The 26,935-nt window shown below is 36.2% G+C and overlaps 1 protein-coding gene across 12 annotated transcripts in view; it reads right to left on the bottom strand.

Annotated features, from left to right (window-relative positions):
• LOC100115246 (trithorax group protein osa) overlaps positions 1–26,935 on the bottom strand; it is a 411,563-nt gene that overhangs the window by 55,716 nt on the left and 328,912 nt on the right. For all 12 annotated transcript variants that reach the window (XM_031930083.2, XM_031930084.2, XM_031930092.2 and 9 more), the window contains one exon: positions 5,995–6,160. In XM_031930083.2, coding sequence (XP_031785943.1) covers positions 5,995–6,160 — 166 coding nt within the window. The remainder of the gene's footprint in view (positions 1–5,994; positions 6,161–26,935) is intronic.

Below are 26,935 nucleotides of genomic sequence, written 5' to 3'. Positions count from 1 at the left end.
ATTTATGATTGTTATAATTTGCTATGTATAATCTACTTACAATTTAATTAATGTATACAATGCAGAAATTACAATTTAGTAAAAGTATCTTGTTCAATATTTGTTTAAGAATTCGATTCTGTGATGCAGTAACCATTTATCATTGAGTTAATGAGTTACATGTTTATAATTTATATGTATATTTATAATGAGGCATAGTGTTACGTGCAGAGCAAGCAAGACTATAGATTTATCATTTTTACTTTGTGTTTATATGCGGAAGTTGTATATGTATGTTATACACATTTACACATATCTGAGTGTTTAGTGGACGCAAGAGTATAATAAAAAATTCATCAATTTAAGATTTTAAGTGACATGCAAATATAAAATGTATATACATATATATACATGGTGATAAAAGCAATATAAGTGACTCGCTGCTGTCAGCCATAGCAGAGAAGCACAAATTTTGTGTACGTCATGACGAAGTAGTGGTTGACAAAGACAAGCCTCTTCCGTTCAAAGGCTTACAAGCTACGGGCTGTGCAATAATATATTGTGATGATACGTGTGCTTTTAAAAAAAAGGAGTGATAAGAAAGTAACAGGATTACAAGATTCACGAAGACAGAAGAAAAAGGTTTATTTAGAAAAAAGGTAAAAGGAAGTAGGGTAAAAACATTCTAAAAATATAGTCTAGGCATGGGGTTTAAGTGAAAAAAGTTAGGTCGTGTAGAATATAGTATATTCAATATATATATATATATATATATAGTGAGTTTAAGTGCGAAAAGTTCGTTTAATAAAGTATAAAGTGTAATATAAGGTCACTTTGTATAAAAATTAGTAAAAGTATGCGTATATATACATGGTGATGAGTATGATAATATACAGTTACAGTGAAATTCATATTTTCTTAAGATTTAAGGTTATGCAGAGGAATAAAATATCAAATATACGTATATATAGATACATATGCTCAGTGATGGCTTAGAATATAGTATATTGAACATATATAGTCATTGTATAAGTATTTCATAGAAGCAAGTGTGAAAAGTTTAGTCTTTCAAGAATTTAGTATGGGTATAGTAAAGAAATGTTAGTTTCTACTTTTATTGGTCTACAAAAGTATGTCTAACATATATATATTGCTACGACCGACAATTCATAAATTTTAATTTTGGGACCCGCGCCCGACTAGATACGTTACTTTCTAATGCTCGCGGTACTTCAGTAGTAACTACGTACCTTGCGCTCACGTGACCTACGCATACGTACGACGCAACGACGCCACACATAGCGGTCTATGTTGAGTCTGCGGAAGTGGGGACACGACGTACGTACATACGCCGGAGATTTGCCTGTATACGTAGGAGCAGCGGCGAAAGGTATGCGCGACTTTATATTATACTTGAGGGTTATTGGGGTCGCTGAACACGAATATAGCGACGGCGACGGCCTCCGAGGTACCTGGTGCCCAGGGTAGATCATATGAACGTCGTCCCCGAAAATTTTACGGAAAATTGTAACATAGTGACTTGAAACTTGTTACTCGAAGGTTCTCAAGGTCGCTGAACACGAATATAGTGACGGCGATGGTTTCCGAGGTACCTAGTGCCTTGGGTGGACAGTATCAAAGTCGTCTCCTAGAGTTTTATGGCATTTGGAAACATATTGAGACGAAACTTGTGACACGGAGGTTTCGCAGTCCCAGACCACGAATATCGTGGCGGCAACGCTTCGCGAGGTACCTGGTGCCCAGGGTGGTCGGTATAAACGTCGGCTCGTAGAGTTTTACGGGAAATTAGCATCATATTTTGTAAAAACTTTTTATTTGGGGGTTTTTGAGATCGTAGAACACGAACATTGTGAAGGCTACGTTCTCGGAGGTACTCTGTATCCAGGGTTAATAGTATTAACGTCATCTCCTGGAGTTTTGTGGAAATTTGATTGTAATTAAGTCAAATACGTTACTCAGGGATTTCTAGGGCCACTAAACTTGGATATGGTGTTGTATCCTAGAATTATTTTAAGTACAACACCATATCCATGTCTTCTATAATTATTTTAAGTACAACATTGATACTGTCCACCTTGGGAACCAGGTACCTCAGAGACCGTCGCCGTCGCCATATTCGTGTTCAGCGACCTCGAAAACCCCCGATTGATGAGTTTCGAGTCACTAGAATACAATTTTCCGTAAAATTCTTGGAGACGACGTTCATGCGATCTACCCCGGGCACCAGGTACCTCGGAGGCCGTCGTCGATGACATATTCGTCACTAAATAACATCAATAACCTCGGTTTTGGAACTCAGGGGTTTCCAACGCTGAGTTCATTGAATACCAATATACTCGGACGTTCTGCACGTCACATTGGAATTGAAAGAAGTCAAATTTTTGGTTTCTACAAATACCGAGATTTCTTTGAACCGAGAATTTGCAACCGTAGAGGTGTGGCAATTTAAAATTTCTTTCCGTGTAGCTGCTGGACAGATGGAAGTGCTGCCACTGTCGTGACTGAAGATTAGGTCCATTACACGCATAAAGGAACGGAAACAAATAAATATTGACCCACCATGTTAAATAAGTATTATCATGTAGTGCAGCATCTATCAGGAATAGTTTAGTCTGTTTCCTTAACTGGAATAATGCTATTGCGAAAAAGGTCCAGTTGATTATTATTTTCTCATCCTATTATTAACTTATGAATTTTATATGTCATTATTATTACAATCCCTAAAATCTTTTATACACAAATCACTGGTCATTATAATTCAACATTATTTTTTGCTGCAGCAGATCAATAAAAGTATTCAAAAGAAACTGAGTATTTTTATTTATATTATGCAATTGACGAATCTGAAAAATTGATCTGTTTCATAAGAATACAAATTTCTTCTATAAAGCATTGTCAGTAAATTAAATATACCATCCGAAAACACAACAGGTAATTAGGTAAAATACCATTCGATAACACAACCAGTAATTAGAACAGGAAAAAAAGACGATGTTTCCTCTCATCGTCAAGTATTACCCAATTACAGTTTAATGAATTTATCAACAATATTTGAATACTTTGTGTGTGTATGTCTGTGTTCATTAGCGAACCTTTGAATATCGGCAAGTGCCTTATGTGAAAAGCTAAGCGTTTTGCTTTTAGCTATGTTTAAAACTTAAATCGGACACTTACACGAGCACCCAGCCCTCCGCGAAAAAATGGCTAAAAAAATTACAATCGCGATTGTACAAAAATTATTCGTTCGACATAATTAGGGTTTTACACACACAAAAGACATATAAATAGCTACCTGTATGCCAAGTTTTAGTTCCTAATATTGAAAAATGGCGGAGTTGTGAATTTTTTTCAAATCATCCTCTTCGTAAATATATTTAAAGAAACTAAAAAAACGAATTTTTCATCTGAATTGTTAATAACTAATTAAAAATTACGATTCACGAGTTGGAAAGTGTGCAAAATTCATTTACTAACTGCCCTTCACAAAATCGCACAGTTGGTTTTCAGGTAGTATTTATGTCAAATTATGGCTGTTATTTTGCCCCGTTGCCCGGCCTATAAGCATTTTAATATAATAGTAGAAGTAGATTTTAAATTTGACAGTTATGACAATCTTTTTGCATTTTTTTATTCAGATAAGTTAAACGATAAATTCAGCTGTGGTGCTTTTAAATAAGAATAACATTCACGTCTTGTATCCCACGTAATTTTCCAGATCGACCGTTCCGTGCAATTGTTATGATAAAAAAAATTGCTGTTTCAACAATATACTTATGACAAAAAATTAATTTCTGAAATTTTGACCTCCCCGATCCTCTTTTTTTCAGTTCAGACCATATAAATTTCGGTCATAACAGGTTAAGTCGGGTTATATTTTCAAACTGATTTGAAAACTAAAATACACGTTCATTGCACTACCGCATCTTTTAGGCTGTTTCTATCTACACGGATATCCCTATCTTTACATTAAATCAACACGTGTATGGTACGTACGTACACGTGTACGTACTGTTGTAGTATTTAAAAAAGCAACAAGTTGCTGAGTAAGGTCACCTAAGCATTTTCACAAAGAATCTGTGAGTGAAGAGTATCAGATTTTCTAGGCTTTAGAAGTTGCTGTTTGTAATTGTGTATCAGTGTGTGCATTCGAAAGAGGCTCACGCAGAGTAGCCGAAACTCGTGTAAACATAAGACATGGTCTAAAACAGTACGGTGATTTCGAAACTTGTAGATGTACAGGTTTAAAGACTTGTTATAATCGAATTCTCTCAAATTAGTCTGTCTACGTGGCTGTGCGTATGGTTGAAGAGCCCTCGTGCTTCCGATAGTTTAGCGCTTGACGAGAATTATAATGTGTGAATTTTTGGTACAGAGAGCTAACACAGTAACGTGCTCTATACCAGCTGGAAACGTCTCAGTACCCTAGGCTCACATCGATAGACTGAAAACTGTGCATTGGCCAATCGCTTGAGGATATACTGACAGCGACATGAGAAAATGATTGACAGCGTAATCCGTGGACAATCTAAGCTCGACTGTAGCTTAGCCGAACTCTTACTACAGGAGTTCGACGAAGACTCCGTCAGCTGCGATGGCGACCTTAACGGCTGTTTCGGCTTGCACCGGAGCATACACAAAAACAGAGAAAATAGCTCTTCAATAAGTAAGATCTCGACTGTTCTCTTTTTCCGCAATCTCATACGCTTGTTTCTCCAAAATAAGCCAAGGACTACAAAGATTTCCTCTTCTTTCGCAGTCTAAAAACGAGAAGCGCGATGCGACTTTGCTAATGATCTCACCGATTCCTAGGACGAAAAGAACTACGAGAATGCCCAGGACGACGAGTGGGCACTTGCATGGATTGTCACAGACACGAAGTGTGCACTCTGTATAAAGATCGAGGGACCGGTCTAGAATCCCCGACCTACAACGATGGACTAAACACATTGACAAATTACACCGACCTGGTGCAGTGCGATAACAAGAACAAGACCGATAATGTGATAAGCGGCCCTTTTGTATATACTGGTCTTTAACTTTAAGAGTTCTGACCGTTTAAGCTTTACGACAAACGCATCGACTGGGGGTTCGCATACCCATGATACTACACTGTTTCTACTTCTCAAATATAAATTTTGTAATGAAAATTATATGATTTGACATTGTGACGACTGCTCCTTCAGTAAAATAATTAAGATTAAAAGTATTTTAAAAATCATGAATATGTTGTATATTTAAACAATATTTTATCTATTGGAATTATAAATTTTGTTGAAAAGAGATACAGATTCATGAGCATGGAGCAGTAACTTAAAATTTCTTAAAGCATTCCCAATATTGCATTGAAGTATGCCTTCGCCCGCCCTGAAGTCTTTGTCGACTTGTTTTAAAGGACCGTTCTCTACAGACTAGAAAAAACGACGCCTTGCGCTGCTACCGAAAGGAGATAAACTACTAGGAAAAGCCACATCATACAAACCACTATGCATGCTGGATACCCTGGGTAAGATTCTTCAACGCATTATCTCCGTAAGGATAAGCAAGGCCATAGAAGGGCCAAGTACACTTGCAGAACATCAATACGGCTTCAGGAAGAGGCGCTGTACTCTGGATGCCGTAAGCTTAGTGATCGATACGGCACGAGCAGCGATAAAAGGGAAAAGATGGAAAGGAAGATCTCAGAAGCACTGTGATATCGCCACACTGGACATCAAAAATGCGTTCAACTCAGCTAACTGGAATAAATTACTCGAGGTATTACGAAAACAGGAGGTACTTGGGTATGTAAGAAGAATGATGGCTTACTAACTGAAAGACAGAATCCTACTTTACGATGCAAAAGAGGGCAGAGAAACCTATAAAGTTACAGAAGGCGATCCCAAATGTCGATACTGGACTCACCATTGTGGAACATTATGTACGACGCATTATATGTTCTTACATACATTCCTTAAGTTAAAAGAAAAAATTTATTGAATTACAAATTTAAAATACCTGTATATCCCGGCCTTTGCTGATTATACGAAGAATATTGTTGCTCTTTAATAAAATCTGGATGTCTTCGTGGTTGTTGAGGTCCCGATGGAGGTGGTGGCATAGTTTTATTAATTGTATTAGGATTAGGATAAATTTGACTTCCAATTGGTGGCCCATAAGTAGTCTTAAACAAAGAAAAAAATATACAAATTGTAAAAAAACTTGAAATTCATTATTTTGTACAGGCGCAACACACATTTTTGCACGCCTTCTATTAAAAATTTTATTTTTGTGGAAATGGATACATTTGGATCATTTTCAATTGTCATATAATGAAAATTATATATATTTATTTATTTATTTATTACTTATTATTACCAGAAGAAATTTACAAGGTATGTATTTCATACCTGGAAACCTGCAGAGGTAAATAAAATTACCTGTTCGCAGTCTGGTTACAAAGGAAAAAGAAAAATATAAACAAAACTTAAAACTAAGATATATACATTTGGCATTAGCTTCTAATAACAAATTTGTGTATTGCATACAGAAACAATTTTTTTCTTTTATTATTTTTCTAACAGTTGTATCGTATCCAGTCTTTTATGATTTTCTTTTGAGGGTATTTATTTATATTTAATACTTTTAGTCGATTAGGAAGCTCATTATATACATTAATTGCTTTCATATAGCTGTTCTTATTGCTGATTCTCTTATTTGTTTTTGGTATAATAATACTTCTATTCCTAGTAACACTATCTGATGTTAAGAATTTTTCTTTCAGATCATAGTAGTGTAGTTTAAGAGCTTCGAAAGCAAACAGTTGTCCTATATTTAATGGATTGTCTTGTAACAGAAAGTTATTTTTATTGATGATTTTTAAAATTTTGTTTTGTAATTTTTGAACTTGGTCTCGGCTATTCCTATATGCACCGCCCCAAGCCATGATGCCATAAGTTATAATACTATGAAAAAAAGCGTAGTAAATCATTCTGAGAGTCTCTATGGGCATTGATTTAGATATTTTATAAAAAATATAGACCAGGTATTTAGTTTTTCCAACTATATATTGCATGTGGTTATCCCACTTTAGATTACTATCAAAGACAACTCCTAAATATTTAAAGTTCTCCACCCTAGTTATACTTTTATCAAGAATTTTAACATTTATCTGAGCTGGTACGCTTCTAATATTACTTCCAAAAGTCATGCACACTGTTTTTCCTACATTTAAGGACAACTTGTTTACTGTCAGACACTTAAGAAATTGTTCATGTTTACTTGAGCTTCTATCCAGTCTTTACCTGTAGCTATAATAGCAGTATTATCTGCATAAGAAATTATGGACTCGGGGGGAATCTCCTTTAAGACATCATTAATATACAGGATAAATAGTAGCGGTCCTAATATCGTTCCTTGCGGGACTCCTGTATTAACTAAAGTTCTACCACTTTCATTACCGTCTATTTTGACTACTTGATTTCTGTCATTTAGATAGCTGGAAAGGAGATCCAACGCTTGACCCCTGATTCCAATACGATATAATTTGGCCAGTAGTATACTGTGGTCAACAGTATCAAAAGCCTTCGTCAGGTCAAGAAAGGTTATTATCGTAGGCTTACTCTTATCGATATTATTATATAATACATTGGTTAGGTAGTTCAGAGCATCCTTCGTACCAATCCCTCTCATAAAACCAAATTGTTGCTTAGAAATTATATTACTCTTTTCTACAAAATCATTTATTCTATTATACATAATTCGCTCAAGAATTTTTGCAACATTAGATATAAGAGAGATAGGTCGATAGTTCGTGATCTTATGTTTTTCGCCTAATTTATAAATCGGCACTACTTGAGCACTCTTTAGAGCATCAGGCTGTTATAACCCACCCGCAGGCTCTCTCGCACAAGCCCCTGGATGCCGGCAACCCGCTCGACAGCGCCGCGGCGCGCCCACAGCGCCGCTAGTACCACGCGCGGCCGCCAGGCGGTTGCCGTAATCCCCAGAGAGGAGCAGCGCCTTGGAGGGCATATAAGCGGGCCGGTTTCCAGGCCGAGGCACCTCTCCCACCCCGCATCAGACCGCGTCTGAGTGGCAGCAACGGAGCCTAGGCTACTTGCACAGTACACTCTAGCACAATAAATCTGATTTTTGTTTTAAAAAGAAAATACTTCGTGTACTCCTTTTCCCCCTTTCCTAATCAGCACTTCTCAGCGCTAATTCGGCGCACATCGATGCCGACCTTTGAAACTCTTCAGGAGCTGAGGGCCGAGCGCAACTTGCTGCTCCTGTTGCTTGCCGAGTCCAACCGAGCGCTCATCTCAGAGCGACGCCAGCATCGGAAGCCTCCCACTGCCGACGCCGCCGCCCAGACCGATCCCACACCAGATCGCCGACACAGCAGTGCTCAGACGGATCTGCCACCGCCCGCCACTCCACCGCCTGGGTCAAGGCCACACACCCCAGGATCATCATCCGACGTGTTGAACGCCGAATGGCCCGAACATCTACAGCTGATAGATATCCCTGTGCAGCCCACGACTGATCCAGAGCTCCAGGACATTCGTCTCTACCATCGGACAACCCCGACTCCAGCAGCCACAAATCCGACAACGCAGTTACAAATCGTCAGTCGGAAAATAGCGGCCAGGCAGTCTGCGCGAACAGCACGACGCAGGAGCATCACCATCTCTCCTCGTAAGAGGAGGCCGCCACCAGGGAAACTGTCGCCGACCAAGCGAAGGTCAACTGCTCCCAGACTCCCAGGACAGCGTCGCAAACCGAAGATCACCTCTAATGAGATCCTCAAGGTTCCAATGCTACTCCCCCTAGGGAGAGCACCCTTGGTCAAGGAGAAGACTTCTCCGGGACCCATGGCCTCGGTGGCGTTTGATCTCACGATCTCCGACTAAAGCGCTACGCGCCCTCTAGTCATTTTTGAGTGGACCGATCCCTGTTTGGGATAGGCCCCGTAATAACAAAAGGATAAGACTCCCCACTTTCCCCTTTGTAAATTGGGTGGTGCAACCTACACCGGGTTGGGCGGCCCCCCCTCGTCCAGACTCGATCCAAGAGTCGACCTAGAGAGGTCCGAGCAGTGTCCGCTCTCTAGGCAACGAAGAAGCCAAGGACTGTAAGCCTCAGCAGGCCCTTTCGGCCTGCCTGCCTACGACACCGCTTTACCGCTGACTTCCGACAGCTCAATGCCAATACAGCATTCACCGGTCAAAGGACCTCTCACCCGCTCACAAGCACTACTTCTGCGAGTAGAGAACAACGCAGTGGCGCCCAACTCCAATGACAACGAAAGCTCTATCCAAGACGAGCAATCCCGTTCAACAGATAGCCCGAAACCTCCTTTAGAGGAAAGTAACGACCCAATTATCGACAACACGAACAGAGACATGGCGAACGCCGGAGGAGGCGATGCCGGAGCAGGCAACAACCCAGGTGCAGGAGGCAACGGAGCCAACGGCCTTAGAGGCCTACCGCCTGCAATGCAAAACTGGGACGCTTTCTGCCAGGCCCTGTACCGTCACAGACCACCTCTCCCCTAGTTTAAAGGTCTCGGACATGAAGACCCACAACGCTACCTCCGCAAGTGCGAAGAATACATCGAATCCTACCAGATTCCAGAAGTTCAATGGACAAGAGTCATAGAGAAGGGTTTGCGCGGAGACGCAGACAAATGGTGGCAATGCTACAAAGCCCTTGACTTTGAGTGGCCACGTTTCAGAGAGCTGCTCATAAGTCGCTTCGACAGCGACGCCATTAAGGGAGAACTAATCGCTCAGCTCTACTCCAAGAAGCAAGGCGAGAAAGCGTCCGTAGGAGCCTTCCTGCAGGAAAAATACTTGCTCTTTCAACGGATCAGATCGAATGAAACCGAGGCGAACAAGGTTAACACCCTGGTCAACCTCATCAAACCCTCTCTACGCAAGACTTTACGCCCAGTTACGCTCGTCGACTTCGCTGACCTTCTAAGCAGGTCCCTGCAGGCTGAAAGGGATGAAGGAGAGGAAACACAATACAAACCAAAGGCTTCCAAGCCCGTCTCAAACGACAACAAACCCGCTCCCCAGAGCTCCGACAAAAAGACGACACTTCCACAATGTTGGCATTGCCCGGAGCGGCACATCCATAAAGACTGCGCCGTCTACCAAGCCAAACGAGGAGGCCAGTCGGAAAACTGGCGCAAGGCGGCGGACAAGCCGGCAACCGACGCCACCGACTCAACCAGCCGGAAGTAAGCTGCTTCGGCAGATCCGAAGAGCTCCCACGCATAAAGGTCAAGATTCAAGGAGAAGAGATAACAGCACTTGTGGATACCGCAGCCTCCATCAACGTGATAAAATCATCTCTCCTACCCACTGACCAGCGCATAAGACATCGCTCGACAAGTTGTCAGCTGGCAGGCGAAGACACGAAGCTAACGATGACCGGCGAAACCGATCTCAAGATAGAGATCCAAGGAGCGATCTTCGATCTACACGCACACGTATCCCCCGACATACGACACCCAATAGTACTCGGATTACCTTGGTTAAAGAAGAAAGAATGCGTGGTGGACTTTACACAGGGCGTTGTCTATCTCGGACAACAGGTCCGCGTCACGGCACCACTCACGCACTACGCACCTCGGGAACAGCCAGCCATCGTCAACGTTGACGAACTGTATCACGGTCTCGCAGGCAACGATATCACGCACCTCCTCGAACTCTTGAAGGAGCACAGCATCGTGTTTATGCAGGATGGACAGAAACTCCCACGAACGAGGACGGTCAGACACGTCATAAACGTAGCCACTGAAAAGCCTTTCAGGCTACCCCCACACCGGGAATCTGAGACAAAACAAAGAGAAATTGATAAACAGATAAAAGAGATGCTAGCGAGCGACGTCATCGAAAGAGCAACTATTATTTCCTATGGTTTTTTTGGGTTGTTGTAATTATTCTGCACTAGATTCAATTCATATTTCATTTTGGCATCGGTAATTACCTTATCCAAGATTTTAGAATAGGTTTTATACTGTATTTTAAGCTGTTTATTCTGCACATCTAGTTGCCACAAATTATACAAAAATTCTTTGGTTTCACATGATCTTATTATTGCGTCGGTAATCCAGTTTTTCTACCATTTTGTCTATTAGCCTTTTTTGTTGTTTTTGACAATTCTACGCATTGCTTGATTTCATTTAACAATTTTTCTACAGCCAAGTTTGGATCAGGTATCGAACTAATTTCATCCCAGTTTCTTGAATTAGCGTTATTTATTATTTTTTTGTAGTTTAAGAAAACATACGGTTCTTTAGTTACTGTCTTTAGCTTATTTACAGCTATGATAATCGGGTAATGATCCGTTAGATCATGCTTAAGCTTGTATGTGGCTGTGTTAATGTTGTGAGATTTAATGAAAATGTTGTCGATACATGATCCTTTAGCTCTACCGATAGCTGGCTTTGTAATACCAACAAAACCCTGAATAAATCCCTTATCAAGGAAGTTACATAGAAAATCTTGGCTATAATGATCACAGTCTAGCAGGTCAATATTAAAATTACCTATGACTAAGTGATTCTTTACATTTTTTTTATAAATTAAGTACTTATTAAGATCTAGTATAAATTCTGTTTTCGGTATCCCATGTGACCTATACATGGCTGATATTTCAAGACCGCTTTTATCATTTAAGGTTATTCTAGTATTTATTATTTTAATTCTCCCTGCTTCAATGACTTTGGTATTTTGGACTAGATTGCTATTGACAAAAACAAAGACTCCATCATTCCTGTTTATCCTACTTTCGTTATAATAAGTTTTATATTCATAATCTGAACCATTCAGTTGATAGAAATTATAATTAACTTGCTCAAAAGCGTCTGAACATATCACAATCGCTGGTTTGATAGCTAAACTTTCTATTAAAATTTTCAGCTTATCAAAATTTGCATTCATACTACGAATGTTTACATGCATAATAAAGTCCTTCTTATTGTTTATAGCTTTGTTAAAATTTTCAATATTACCGCATGTCCGTTCTTTTTGCATCGATTCATTCATACATATATATATATATATATATATATATATATATATATATATATATATATATATATATATATATATATATATATATATAGGATATTTTACGTCAACCCGTGGAGAAATTTTTCAAATCTCGACCAAAATTAAAATGCTGGTCGAGTATACCCCGAAATAAAAGGAAACAAATTTAGATCTCTAAGTACCCCTAATACTAAGATTTTCTCAATTTTTGTTTTAAATGCTTATTTTAATTGATTTTTAAGGCATGTTAGAAGCAATTTAGGTAATAATGAGTAAGCACTTTGCATATTATTTATATGGTGTATTACAAATTTTTTTTTTAATAATGTAACTTCTATTGTAAGGTCCATCCCAATATACAATTCAACATGGTCGAAGCTTTTGACATAATATGAAAAAAGCTATAGAGCTAAAAATAGATTTTTATTAAATCATACAGGAAATTGGCGAAAAAAATGCGCTTACTAATTTTTTTTAATCGTGGTAGTCAGAAAGCCGTGGCTATAGGAAGCCTACATTAGTTAAGAGGGGGGGGGGGGGTGAGACAACTTTACGTGGAAAGTAAAGAAAAGCCGAGAATGTGGAGCGACGATGACCTTGCGCTCTAGTTCGCACCAGGCCGAAGCCAGGAGACAACTAATGATCGCACCCAAGCGCGCCTCATATTTATAGGCGTTCAGCGCGCAGCGCCGACACGCTAGTAGGGTACTTGCACGCAAGAGACTGTGGGAGAGAGAAAATCGGGCTTGGAAGCAACTACGAGCGGCAGTCGTTAAAAGGGGGGGGGGGCATCATTTGATATGGCTACAACTTTGCTCTGGCGGCACTTAAATGTCTGAAATTGGTTTTTAGTTCATTTGAGGGTATACCAGCACAATAATTTGGTATATATATATATACATGTTTGTGTGTGTATGTCTGTGTTTGAGTTTTGTTTATGTGGCGTAGGCAGAGCAAGCTCTGCACAAGTGACCCTCCGACACCAGATTCCCACAGTCACCATCGTTAAATAATACTTCCGTGGGGCCCGTTCATTTTCAAACGTGTATAGAACATTTCTTTTTGTCGATACTAGGGGCATGAAATGCGATTTATTGCACGTAAAATCGGCTTATACGCACACTGTATCAAAAAATAATACATTGTGCAAATGGAGAAGGGGGGACGAAATTGGCACTTTATTCGCTATGTGCAGAAACAATCGAAGTGCGTCATCTGCGGCCAATTCGCAAACTATATGGTCGGTCATTTGTGCAGGTTTATATGAGAGTGAATTAAAAAAAAAAATTATTGTTTGTTTAAAAAATGTATTAGGTAAGTAAACATTTTTGTGTAGTAGGTTTTATTAATTAGTAGCAGATAAGAATATTTTCTGCTTCTCAATGCATGTCAGCTAATCGTAAAAGGTTATGGATGGGATTGTACTGAGGACCGGTTTTAGGGCTGTTTCGCACACGATTTAATTTGTAAACCAAAAGATTGTAAAAGGAAAAACGTTAACTGTATCCCATGTGAATATAGTGGAAGAATTATCAGGATTTAGTGGTACTCGTTTAATAACAGGAAACGTTATTAGGACAACGTCTGTCAACAAGCAACTCAAAAGTAGATTATTTATTAAAAATCTAATTACAAAAATTTTATCTACGGTTATAACTTCAAAAACCAAAATCTGCGTAACTATGTTGATAATTTTATTAACTAGCAGTCGGCTGTATTTACCTAAACAAGTTATTTTGGAAGAAGTGCAACAGTATTATGATGAAAAAATAAAACTGCCTGAGGAAGACATTGTCAAAGTATGTTTGGAAACAGTTCAACAGAGTGAAAGTGCAATTTTGTTTGAAACAAGAAGAGTGAGGATAAGTGCCAGTTGAAGAGCTCATGCAATCAAAAGTAGAACGAAGAAAACAATTTCTGAATTAGTCAATGATTTCCTGATTACATCAAATAAGAAAGTACTTGCTTTACTTTAATATGGATTAAAGCACGAGAAAAAAGCAATAAATGAATACATCTTTCAGACTAATGCAGTAGTTCAGTTAATTGGTGCTTTTGTGATACCGTATCAACCATGGATATGTGTTAGTGGAGATGCAGTAATAATACAACATTACTGCGTCACTAAAATTTTAGAAATAAAATTCCTTCCCCGTGCCAAAGTAAACCCATATTCGAGCTAAATACTAAAAAACTAAAAGTTGGATATTTATACTTAGACAACAATGTAATACAATTAAGACAATCTCATGTTTATAACACGCAGTGCCAAATGCTGATGTATGCAAGAGGTTTTAATGAGTGCGACTTCTTTGTATGATCATCGAAGGGCAGCTGTCATGTCAGTGTTGATAGAAATGAAATTTTTCTACAGCATCTGAACAATAATCTAAAAAATAAGTGAAAGAACTCAGAGTAAGTTCCGATAAGGAAAGGGTTTGAGTGAGTGAAGGGTTTTCTAATTAAAAACACACCATTTCGCGATAAAACAAAAATGCACTTGCTGTGGCGTAAAAACCCTCACGAATCAGAAGGAAAAGCCTCAGCAATGAATATTGAAAATGATGCAAAGGAAATTATACAAATGAAAGAAAAGAAAAGTGACTATAGAGGAGAAAAAACTTATCTAAAAAGACGCACGCAAGACGCAAAGTACCTTTAACGCACGCAGAGAGCTCTCTTACCGCAAGATCGCAAAGTAATACGCTGCAGCTGAAGAAGAAGCTGAGCTGACCTCGCCATAGTCCGCCGCTGCTTCCGTCCTGGTCCTTGAGGTCTGGAAGCCGGGCCTGGGGAGCGAGAAATGGTCCGCAACCGTGCACCAAGCGCGCGACACTTATGACGGTTTATATCGCGTTGTTGCGGCCTATAGATTTGGACTTGTTGAACGACGACAGCGCCGCTGTGTGATCTCTCTTAAATTGATGTGTTCTTATCTAAATAGTTCTTAATTCTGTTACTGTAAGGTTAAATGAGATTCATATTTATGGAGCAAATTATATCATTCTGTGCGTTAAAAGTATAAGCTAATGTATTTTAGCGAATTAATAATTTTAAGATTTTCCGTAAAAGCCATGGAGTCATGCTAGCAAATTGTGTAAGGAGTGAAGTTGCCTTTGATTACTAATAGTATTATTCTATAGTTATATTTATCTAGTTTATGATTCGAATCATTTGTCCAATTTTAATATTGAAGTTTACATTCCATATTTAGTTAGTATTTTAGATTTAAGTTTGTTTGGACTTTTCAATTTTAAATTGTAGATTATATTGCATATATTGTTGGTGCATAATAATATTGTTGGATAGTTATTATATTTCTCTAATTATTAGTGATATATGTGCGTGTATGTATATAATGTGTTGAATTGCACGAGTATTCCATGTATGCGTATCCTGCCTTCAATAAAGTACTTCAATGGAATTATTTGATAAGTAATTTATTATAAATTAAAAACAAAAATTATTGTTTAAAGCTTTTTCTATTAAGCATTTACTTTATGGAATTTATTTTATTGTTGCAGGTTCTTCAATGTTTATGATTTTTGTAGCAGATACATTTTTCTATCAGCCACCTGACTAGTAAAGTATATTATTTAATTTATTAAAATTATTATTTATCTTGTATATAAATGATTTTGTTGCATTTTATTGCAAAGTATAATGTCATTGATATTTCATTATAGTCAAAAATTGCATAAAAATTTGTTTACGGTTAAAATTATAATTAAAATATTGTTCTTATTTTAATTATTATTATTATTATTAGTTTTTTAATGCAATAATGATTGTTATTTATGATTGTTATCTAGTATAGTACAGCTAATATAGTATATTCAATATATATAGTGAGTTTCAGTGAAAAAAGTTGATTCAAGCAAGTATGACATGAAATATAAGGTTTTTTAAAAAATTTAGGCTAGGCGTAGTGTAGAATATAGTATATTCAATATATATAGTGAGTTTCAGTGCAAAAAGTTCGTTCAAGAAAGTATGAAGTTAATTCTTGTGTAAAGTTTTTAAAATCGTGCTTTTGATTGGTTAGAATTTATTAATCCACTAATCTGATTGTAACACATCATAAACGTTTTATAAGAGTTAACTACCATCGAGTAAACATCTAATATTTAATAGTATATTTAATAATGACACGTCAAATAATTAAATATCATTACAATTAATTTGTAAATTCCGAGCGAAGCGAGTGTTTCTTTGCTAGTATTATGTTAAAATTAAAAGTATTATTACTCCGAAGCTGTAAACTTTTAGAAAAAATTTTATACTTTAAAAATGTTTAAAATAATTTAAAGAATACACTGGAAATTTTTTGAGATTTTCTAAAAAAATTTTCTAGTATTCTTTGATGAATTTAAAATCTTTTTTATTTTTAAAACTTTTTCGAAAATGTTAATAGTCTTTGAGTTATAGCTGTTTAAACATATCCGACAAAATTGTCCATTTCGGACGCCAACTTGGATTATCCGGAGGTGAAAAAAAATAGTATATTGTGTACCAAGGGCGTAAAGTGGGCTTTTTTAGGCCGAGTGTGGATTTTGCAGTACGAGTCAAGGCGGGTTAGCCCGAGCCGAAGGCGAGGGCGTTTACGAGCCGCAGACGAGGAGAGAGATACGAGAGACCGGCATTAACATATTTCGTCAAAACTTTTTATTTGGGGATTTTTTAGATCGTAGAACTCTGTATCTAGGGTGGATAGTATTAACGTCATCTCCTGGAGTTTTGTGGAAATTTGATTGTAATTAAGTCAAATACGTTACTCAGGGATTTCTAGGGCCACTAAACTTGGATATGGTGTTGTCTCCTAGAATTATTTTAAGTACAACACCATATCCATGTCTCCTAGAATTATTTTAAGTACAACATTAATACTGTCCACCTTGGGCACCAGGTACCTCAGAGACCGTCGCCGTCGCCATATTCGTGTTCAGCGACCTCGAAAACTCCCGAGTAACGAGTTTCTAGTCGCTATGTTACAATTTTCCGTAAAACTCTCGGAGACGACGTTCATGCGGTCTACCCCGGGCATATTTGTGTTCAGCGACTCGACAAACCCCCGAGTAGCAAAACTAGACTCATTTCCATCAATATTTACCGACTTATAAATATTTTATTCAGTGTCTCCTCGGAATATTATTTATCCAATAATGTTATTTCTAAAAAGTAATGAATCACACTAGGTCTCCGTCTTACTGCTAAAAAAATCGACAGTCCATTGCTTCATTTCCTCGACTACACACGCACTTCCGAAATACTCGAACATCAATAATCTCGGTTTTGGAACTCAGGGGTTTCCAACGCCGAGTTCGTTAAATACCAACGTTAAATACCAACATACTCAGACGTTCTGCACGTCACATTGGAATTGAAAGGAGTACATTTTTGGTTTCTACAAATACCGAGATTTCTTTGAAGCAAGAATTTGCAACCGTAGAGGTGTGGCAGTTCAAAATTTCTTTCCGTGATACATAAGTTTCTTATAACGTCAAAGCTCCAGTGGTTCGGATCCCACTGTATACAGTTTCGCACTGTATAATTAAACTGTAGGTCCAGTCGAGATGCATGTGCACTACATTCCGATGTGATGCACGCGCACCGCGACTATAGGGAACCTCTCTGGCTGGTACCATTGTATGGTATCGGACAGAGGGTAGAGCCATATAAGGCTTTAAGAGGACTTGAGAAGACAATTGAAACTTACAAAAATAGTCAAAAAAGGCGCACATATTATTGAGCATAAATTTCATCTATCGAATAAAAATTTAATGAAACAAGAAAAGTATTAAATGAAACTAGTCGAGAATATCGTATAAATTCAAAAAAGCTAAATGACTTCGATTATATATGGCACAGGCATAACTTTATCCAAAGTTACACTAATTTCATATCAGAAACGGAAGCCACTCTTGGTTTATATGAAGATACCTATCAAACTCTGCTAGATACAGTACAAGCACCTAAAAGAGGTCACCTCCATCCATCTCTCATTGCAACAGAGAGACTACAAACCGTAATCAGGAAAATAATGGATCTACATTCCGAATACAAATTTTCAATACCAATAAAACAAGCTAGAACTGATAAACTAACGAAAAAACTAGGATTTAGGAATAACAAATTTTTCCTTAAAGCAACAATACCAATGCTTACTAAATTCATCACTCCACAAGCAGCTCACATAATCCTTAGTCGAAATAGAAGAGCCTATAGCTTCATATTAGAAGATACTCTCCGTAAATGCAAAATCACCTCAAACTAAAGAATCTGTACTCAAGATCAACCCGAATATGAAACAGATGAATATATAGTATGCGAATATTTATTATTAAACCACCCATACAAAGAAAACATGAAAAAATTATCATAACTTATTTGCCTAAACAAATAAATCACTAAGTACATTTACAATCAACAGACGTATACCTATACGGGTTGATGCTTTAGGTATGGAAGCAGGTGTGCGAAGCCAGGTAAAATAAAGTCACTTACAATCTCTTAAGAATATATTGTCTTTAATGAATTTGCGACTCAATTACACTATGAGTGTTAGGCGATCGTCCGAACAATTCGGCGGTTGTCCGGGAAGAGAGAGAGAGAGAGAGAGAGAGAGAGAGAGTAAGAATTGAACGCGTTCTACCGTACCTATGATTAGACGCGTTACAACTACTCTGATCAATAGAGAATCTAAGCGGCAATTCGAAAGCTCGAATAGACAATTAAATTAGTCGTTTCTACAGAATTACATCACGGGTTAACCATGCAAACCGACGTGAAAATCCTATGCTCAGGAGAAAAACAGGAAATAATCCAAACAAAGAAAAAAGGAATTTTAAAAATTCAACCTCGTTCAGCAAAACAAGATCACACAATGTTAACTGGGATAAGAAATTTAGGAAGCAGTGAATAGTTAATATATAGTTCACAAATATCCTTAACATCACAAAAATAGATCATTCATTTTTCAACAAATTAAAAGAAAATCAATATTCATAAACTGTAAATAATGATGAAACCTTTTATATATATATATATATATATATATATATATATATATATATATATATATATATATATATATATATATATATATTCTACATGTTGTACCTTATTCCCAAAAAAAATTTCACCGCGATTCCTTCACTTGGCTTTGAGTTATAGTTATTCATAGTTGGGATTTCAAGCAATTTTTTCATTTTTTTCCTATTTTCAATGATTTGTAGCTCATAGGGGGTGCATTTTTAACTAAAACTATCCGGACACTTTTTTTTGCAAAATTTCCTGGATTTTTTATTAAAAATATTAATGTTTTATTATAAATATTTTTGACCTAAAATTAGGGACAAAAGTAGTCGTTTTCTGAACCAATTCATTGGCAAATCTTCTAAACTCGCGTGAAATTTAACAAGTGTAGTTTAAAACACGAAAATCAGTACATGCGTTACAAAAAATATGGTGTGCACCAAGGGCTAAGCGGGCTTTTTGGCCTCTTGTGGTTGCAGTACTCGTCTGCGGTTCGTAAACGCCCTCGCCTTGACTCGTACTGCAAACTTCACTTTTCGGCCTAAAAAAGCCCACTTTACGCCCTTGGTACACAATATACTCTTAAAGCCCTGTATATATGTTAAGGCTACCTTATTTGCATTTTAAATCTTTAAATATGAAAATCTGCATATTCGATCCAGACTCCGACAACCTCAATATAGTAAAAAGATACATTTTTATAGTAAACAAGTAGCTGTAATGTTTGAGAATGGGCCTGACCTACTACTAAAAGTTAGTAGTAAATATATATATATATATATATATATATATATATATATATATGTGTGTGTGTGTGTGTGGGACGTTCCACGTCAAACGTAACAAAGCTCTGCCCAAAATTCCTTTTGATCTAAAAAATTAGCATTTTTTATGCACTTTCAATTAGTGAGGGGCGTTTTTTTTAAATTTGTTTCCAGACGGAGCTACGCATTCCCTAACCTTAAAAAATTACTACTTTACGAAATGATCAAGCTGTCAGAAATCACAGGGGCTCAGAAAAATTCTAAACAACGATTATTTTCATGTATTTTGAGCTGCTGAACAAGATTCCAACGGTATTTTTTACCGATACCTCAAGCGCTCATCCCTAACCTCAAAAAACACCCGCCAAAATTGCTTTTTCACGCATTTGAGAGGTTTATCCTGTGATCGACGGGAGGAAAATTATTGACAGAGTATTTTTATGTATTTTGTACTGCTGAACCCGAAACCGGCCATCTTTTTTACCGATACCTCAAGCGCTCGTCCCTAACCTCAAAAAACACCCCCAAAATTGCTTTTTCACGCAGTTGAGAGGTTTATCCTGTGATCGACGGGAGGAAAATTATTGACAGAGAGTGTTTTTATGTATTTTGTGCTGCTGAACACGAAACCGACCGTCTTTTTACCGATACCTCAAGCGCTCGTCCCTAACCTCAAAAAACCACCTATCAGATTTAGTAAATTCGCCGAACTACGTCCAAAATGGTGTGTTTTGGCTGGTGAAAGAGACACGCATAGCGCGTGTGTATGTGTAATACACCAAAATTTCAAGGCCATGCTTGAAGCATCCAAATTGATGATTCTCACGAAGGGATCTGGTGATCCAATAAATGGTTATATCGATTGCTTTTCGTTCATCTTATGCAGAAATCAGAATCCTGCTGGCTTTTTAGGAAGTTATCAAAAATGTGGTAATTTTATTTTAAGATTTAAAGAACATGTATCTTCAGTATTATACGAAAATAAGATTGAAGAATTAATTTTTAGTGTCTGGCAGTCAACAAATAAATGTACTTTAAAAAGAGAATGTCTTTCGGTGGGTGATTTTACGTCTGAATTGTTTTTGAGTTCATTTCATCGCAAAAAATCAATCTAAATATATAAAAGATCAGAAGAACAATTTACAAGAGAACGAAGGGCTTCTATAGATGGATTATTCTGAAAATTTTGCTTACGTCGTTCAAGATGCTGCTCAGCAATTTCATTTTAACAATGATCAGTGTACAATAAATGTTGCAGTACTATATTACTTAAAGAAGATAATGAAACAAGGCATTGTAGTTTTATAGCACTTACTGAATGTACTACTCATGATACGGCCGCAGTTTATATTTTACAAGAAAAGATTCCCAAAAATGAATAAGATTATATACTTCACAGATGGTGCAAAGCAGCACTATAAAAATAGATATCAAATGATGAACTTGGTTAATCATGAGTCAGATTTCCAAATAATGGAGGATTGGCATTTCCATGCTACTGCTCATGGAAAGGGTTCATATGACGGAGTAGGAGCCGTGTTTTAAAAAGAGAAGCTACTCGTACCAGCTTGCAGGCCAAAGCTACGGAAGCGATTTTTAATTCAAAACAACTTTATGACTGGGCGAGACAAAAGTTCTAAACAATAACATTCTTTCACTATTCCAAAAAAGATTACGATAAAACTTCAAGATCACTAAAGAAAAGATTCTCGGCTGCACCGTCTGTTACAAAAATTTCAGAAAGACATGCATTTTTAGTTTCTCCCGACAAAAAAATTACTGTGTTTAGATACTCTAATGCACCAAGTCCATTATCAATAGTACAATATTAATAATTGAATTTAAAATATGTTCAACAAAATAATACAAATATACAAAAATAAAAGTAATAATTAAAAAAGTTAAAAAATAAAGTAATGCGGGCTTTGTAATAAAGACAGTCTCAACCCTGTAAAACGCAGAGAGCTTTCATAGGAATCAATAAAAAAATTGCACAGTATAAACCATATTATCAGTAATCAGTTACATTATTTAAGTGCACTGAAGTAAAAGTAAAAAAATAAAATTTAGCTTCGTGATCAAATTCAGTGGACCAAAATTCATAAAAATAGCTTTCGTCAATGATTTTCGTCTAGATGTAAATTTCTTAACAGCGTAAAAAAGCAATTTTGGCGGGTATTTTTTGAGGTTAGGGTTGAACGCTTGAGCTATCGGTAAAAAATACCGTAGGATTCTTGTTCAGCAGCTCAAAGTCGTTGCTTAGAATTTTTCTGAGCCCCTGTGATTTCTGACAGCTTGATCATTTCGTAAAGTAGTAATTTTTTAAGGTTAGGGAACGCGTAGCTCCGTCTGGGAACAAAATTTTAAAAAACGCCCCTCACTAATTGAAAGTACATAAAAAATGCTAAATTTTCCATATTTTTAAAATTTTTTAGATCAAAAGGAATTTTGGGCAGAGCTTCGTTACGTTTGACGTGGAACGTTATATATATATATATATATATATATATATATATATATATATATAAAAGCTTGTGGGTTACCAAGCTTGGATTTGTCACTTGTTGACATGTGAGTGAGAGCCAGTATGTAACAAGACTCCGAGCCGTTAGGATCGTTATAAGTAAGGTTATTGAAACTGATATACTAAAAGGTTTGCTATCGGCAATTGTATAGATTCAGGTTAGTCTTAAGTCTATACGTTTACTGTAATATTTTTAGCCTTTACTAATTAGTACATATTGTTAAAAGCAGTTGTTTATACTACATCATACACGTGTTGATTTCTAACCCAAAACTCCACTCCAGTGAATTTCCTTGAGCAGTGGCCTTACAAATCTATACAATGGAGATTAAAGCAAAGTTTTATTTTGTCTCGGAGACTGGCACAGATTCGAAAAGTAGTGTAGTTAAAGTGAAGAGAATTCAGCTGCTTCGTCAAGAGGAAAGTTTTTTGTTTCTAGTAGATAAGCAGACTAATGCTCAACATAAACAGCTTTATGAAAATTCAATTGTTAAAAATGTCGTGAAGAGTTTGAAAATTCGCAATAAATTTCGAAATGTGGTGTTGACTTTATCTGACGAACTTAAGAATATTTATTTGGATACAGAAGGTAATGTTGTGTTATACGACGAATATTTGGAAGAGATTACTACAGTTCAAGAATCAAATGTAAACAGAGAGCCAACTATAGCATCTGAAAGGAAAACAAGTTCTCTAGTAAAGGATATAGTGATTGAAAAGTTTAACGGTGAAAATATAAATGCGAGTGTTTGGATAAGGTTATTTGTGCAGGAGTGTGATAGAGTGGGAATTGCCCAAAATAAATATGCTGAAGTATTAAGATTATTTTTAGAAAAATCTGCATTAGATTGGTATAATGTATTTGTAAAGCAAAACTCTTTGTTAAATTAATTAAAACTTAATAAAAAAATTCAAGCTTTGTCAAAATGAAAATCTGATTATATCACAGAAACAAGAAAAAACAAATTTTGATAAGCAAATTAATATTAGTGAATTAAATACTAATAAAATGGAGAATATTATAAAAAAAAAAGAGATAATTTTTGCTAAGTCAAAGTTTGATATAGGAACAGTAAAAGATTACGACGCCACAGTGAAACTGACAGAAAATAGATATATTTCAATGAAACCGTATAAATGCTCTTTTGAAGACAAACTAGAAATTGAGAAACAAGTGAGTGAGTTGTTAAAAGCGGGCTTAATAGAGGAGTCAAGCAGTTCTTTTGCAGCTCCTGTAACCATAGTTTTCAAGAAAGAAGAAAAAAAAATCACGCTTGTGCGTTGATCTTACAGGGTTGAACAAAATAGTAGTTTAAGAAAGTCAACATTTTCCAAAGATAGATGATCTTATTGTACGTGTCAGAAACTGTAAGTTTTTTTCAAAATTGGATATAAATTCGGCGTTTTGGTCGATTCCGATACGTAAAAAGGATAGATATAAGTTGGCTTTTGTGACTCATCATGGATACTGGCAGTTGAACTGTTTGCCTTTTGGTTTCAAAACTGCTCCTGCTATTTTTCAAAGAGTTTTAGCAGGTGTGATAAGAAAATATAAACTAGATTCTTTTACAGTAAATTATATAGATGATATATTGGTGTTTTTTAAGAATTATGAAGAGCATGTAGAGCATGTAGAGCGAGTACTGCAAACAATATATGAACAAGGCTTTAAATTAAATAAAAATAAATGTCAATTTGCTCAAGAAAAGATAACGTATTTGGGTCACCAAATTGGAAACAATATAATTAAACCACTGAATGATAATTTAGTGTCTATCAAGAAGTTTCCTACACCTAAAACAAAAAAACAAGTTAGACAGTTCTTAGGTAAGATTAATTTTTATTTAGAGTTTATACCAAATCATGCTGCTTTACTGGATCCTTTGAGAAATTTGTTGAGGAAAAATGTGTTATTCGAATGGTCTGAAGAGTGTAAGAATAGTTTCAACTCGACAAAAGATTATTTATGTACATCACCTGCCTTGGCAATTTTTGATCCAGAGGCACCAATATTCATCTTTACTGATGCAAGTGTTGAAGGAGTTGGAGCAATATTGAAGCAGCCACAAGAAGATAATTCTTTGAAGTCGGTGTTTTTCTTTTCTAGAAAGTTGACAGAGGCTCAGAAAAAGAAGAAAGCTATTTTTATAGAATGTTTAGCTATTAAAGAGACCATTTTATATTGGCAATTCCATTTGATAGGGAAAAAATTTATTGTATTTACGGACCATAGACCATAGACCAAAAATTTAATATAAAAAAAAGTAATGATGTGGAACTATTGCAGATTTTGAATTACATCTCACAATTTAATTTTGAAACTGTATATAATCCTGGTAAAGATAATACTGAAGCTGATTATTTGTCTAGAAATCCGGTTTTGGAATCACATGAGGATACAGATAATGATTCTACGATCAAAACTTCAAATTTATTGAAACTAAACGATATCAAAGAAAATCAAAAATTGTTAAAAGTTGATGAAAAATGCATTATTAAAGATGATATAATTTATAAAATTTTAAATAATAGAGAGAAAATATGGATTACTGAAGAATTTGGAAAATCTCTTATCAGAGATGTACATGTTGATCAGGGTCATATAGGCACAAAACAGTTAATTCTAACCTTTGGGCAAACATTTTATTTTAAAAATATGTATAAGCACATAAGATTAACTTGTAGATCTTGTGAAACTTGCATTAAAAATAAATCAAGAATAGGTTGTTTTAAAGCACCTTTATCTCAACTTGGTCCAGCAAAGGAACCTCTTGAAATAGTGTCCCTAGACACAATAGGAGGTTTCGAAGGTAATAAAAGTAAAAAGAAATATCTACATTTGGCGGTGGATCATTTTACAAGATTTGCTTACGTAATAACTTCAAAAACCCAAGTTGCAAAGGATTTTATAAATTTAATTAAGAAAGTAGAAAATGATGGAAGTATTAAATTGGTGTTAACAGATCAATATCCTGGTATAAATTCAGCACAGTTTAAGCAATATTTAAATAAAAAGAAGATAGCATTGGTGTTTACAGCAGTAACTGACAATCAGACAAATCGGACTTTGGTAAACAGAATACGATGTAAAATTTACGAGAATAGCAATAAATCATGGCCTCAGGTAGCAGAGGAATGTGTAAAGGATTATAACAATACAATTCACAGTTCAACTAGATTTACTCCTAATTATTTGCTGACAGGACTAAACAACTTATTCTTACCCGATGAATTAAATGACAACAATTTGACAAATTTGGAAGACAGTAGAAAAATAGCTTTTAGGAAATCAAAAGAAATTCACAATCAGAATAAAGAATATTATGATAAAAATGTAAAACAGATAGATTATAAGGTAGGAGATTTAGTTTATGTACAAAGCGCTAATAAATTGAATAAAGATAAAATAGATCCAATTAGAGTAGGTCCTTTTAAAATTAAAGAGAAAATTTCTGATGTAATGTTTTTGTTAGATATTAGATTTAGAAAAAATGAGTCAAATATTTTTCATGCTAGTAAGCTTGTTCGTTACTCCGATGGAGTGCACCTTCGGTCATTGAATGGGGGGATGTAAGCTTGTGGGTTACCAAGCTTGGCTTTGTCACTTGTTGACATGTGAGTGAGAGCCAGTATGTAATAAGACTCCGAGCCGTTAGGATCGTTATAAGTGAGGTTATTGAAACTGATATACTAAAAGGTTTGCTATCGGCAATTGTATAGATTCAGGTTAGTCTTAAGTCTATACGTTTACTGTAATATTTTTAGCCTTTACTAATTTGTACATATTGTTAAAAGCAGTTGTTTATACTACAAGTGTTGTACATCATACAAGTGTTGATTTCTAACCCAAAGCTCCACTCCAGTGAATTTCCTTGAGCAGTGGCCTTACATATATATATATATATATATATATATATATAGATGTTCCCTATAGAGCACCTGGATGGTACCTCCCGAAACGGGCATGAGAACCCGTGAAAACGTTTATATAATTTTTTTTAATTTAATGTTCTTTTACCTTTATTTTACAAGCCCGACACAATATTGCACATAATCTTCGAGCAATATTGCCGCAATATTGTTAAAGACAAAGATTGGGTGCTATGTGGTTTAATAATACTCGTAATCAAACAAATACCTTAACTATAAAATCTAACTTCTTGGAATGTTTCAAAGAATACATATACAATTTTTTAAAAAGATTGATATAAATGCCTTTCGCAAGGAACTTTTTGATATAGGCGTATACAAACGAACACACACACACACACACACATCCGTACGCACATTTTCCAACACCATTTTTCGAATAAAAATGTACATATTGTGAGTGATTATTTTACCCTCCCCCCTGCGTTATCCCAAACGTTGTCGATCGCGCCAAATCCTGCGATATAAGAAAAATCCTAATGCGTGCAAGGCGCTAGGTGTTGCGCACGTGTGTTGGAAGGTACAGCGTCGCATATTAACACCTTGTGCACATATAACATCAACCATAGCAGTGCCAAGTTTATTTCAGACAATGTTACCAGATTGAAGTAGGCATTTATTTGATTTTGCGCATTTTT

The sequence above is a fragment of the Nasonia vitripennis genome (assembly GCF_009193385.2).
Source record: "Nasonia vitripennis strain AsymCx chromosome 4 unlocalized genomic scaffold, Nvit_psr_1.1 chr4_random0008, whole genome shotgun sequence".
In the NCBI taxonomy this organism is placed as follows: Eukaryota; Metazoa; Arthropoda; class Insecta; order Hymenoptera; family Pteromalidae; genus Nasonia; species Nasonia vitripennis.
This window is presented reverse-complemented; position numbering and strand designations above follow the sequence as displayed.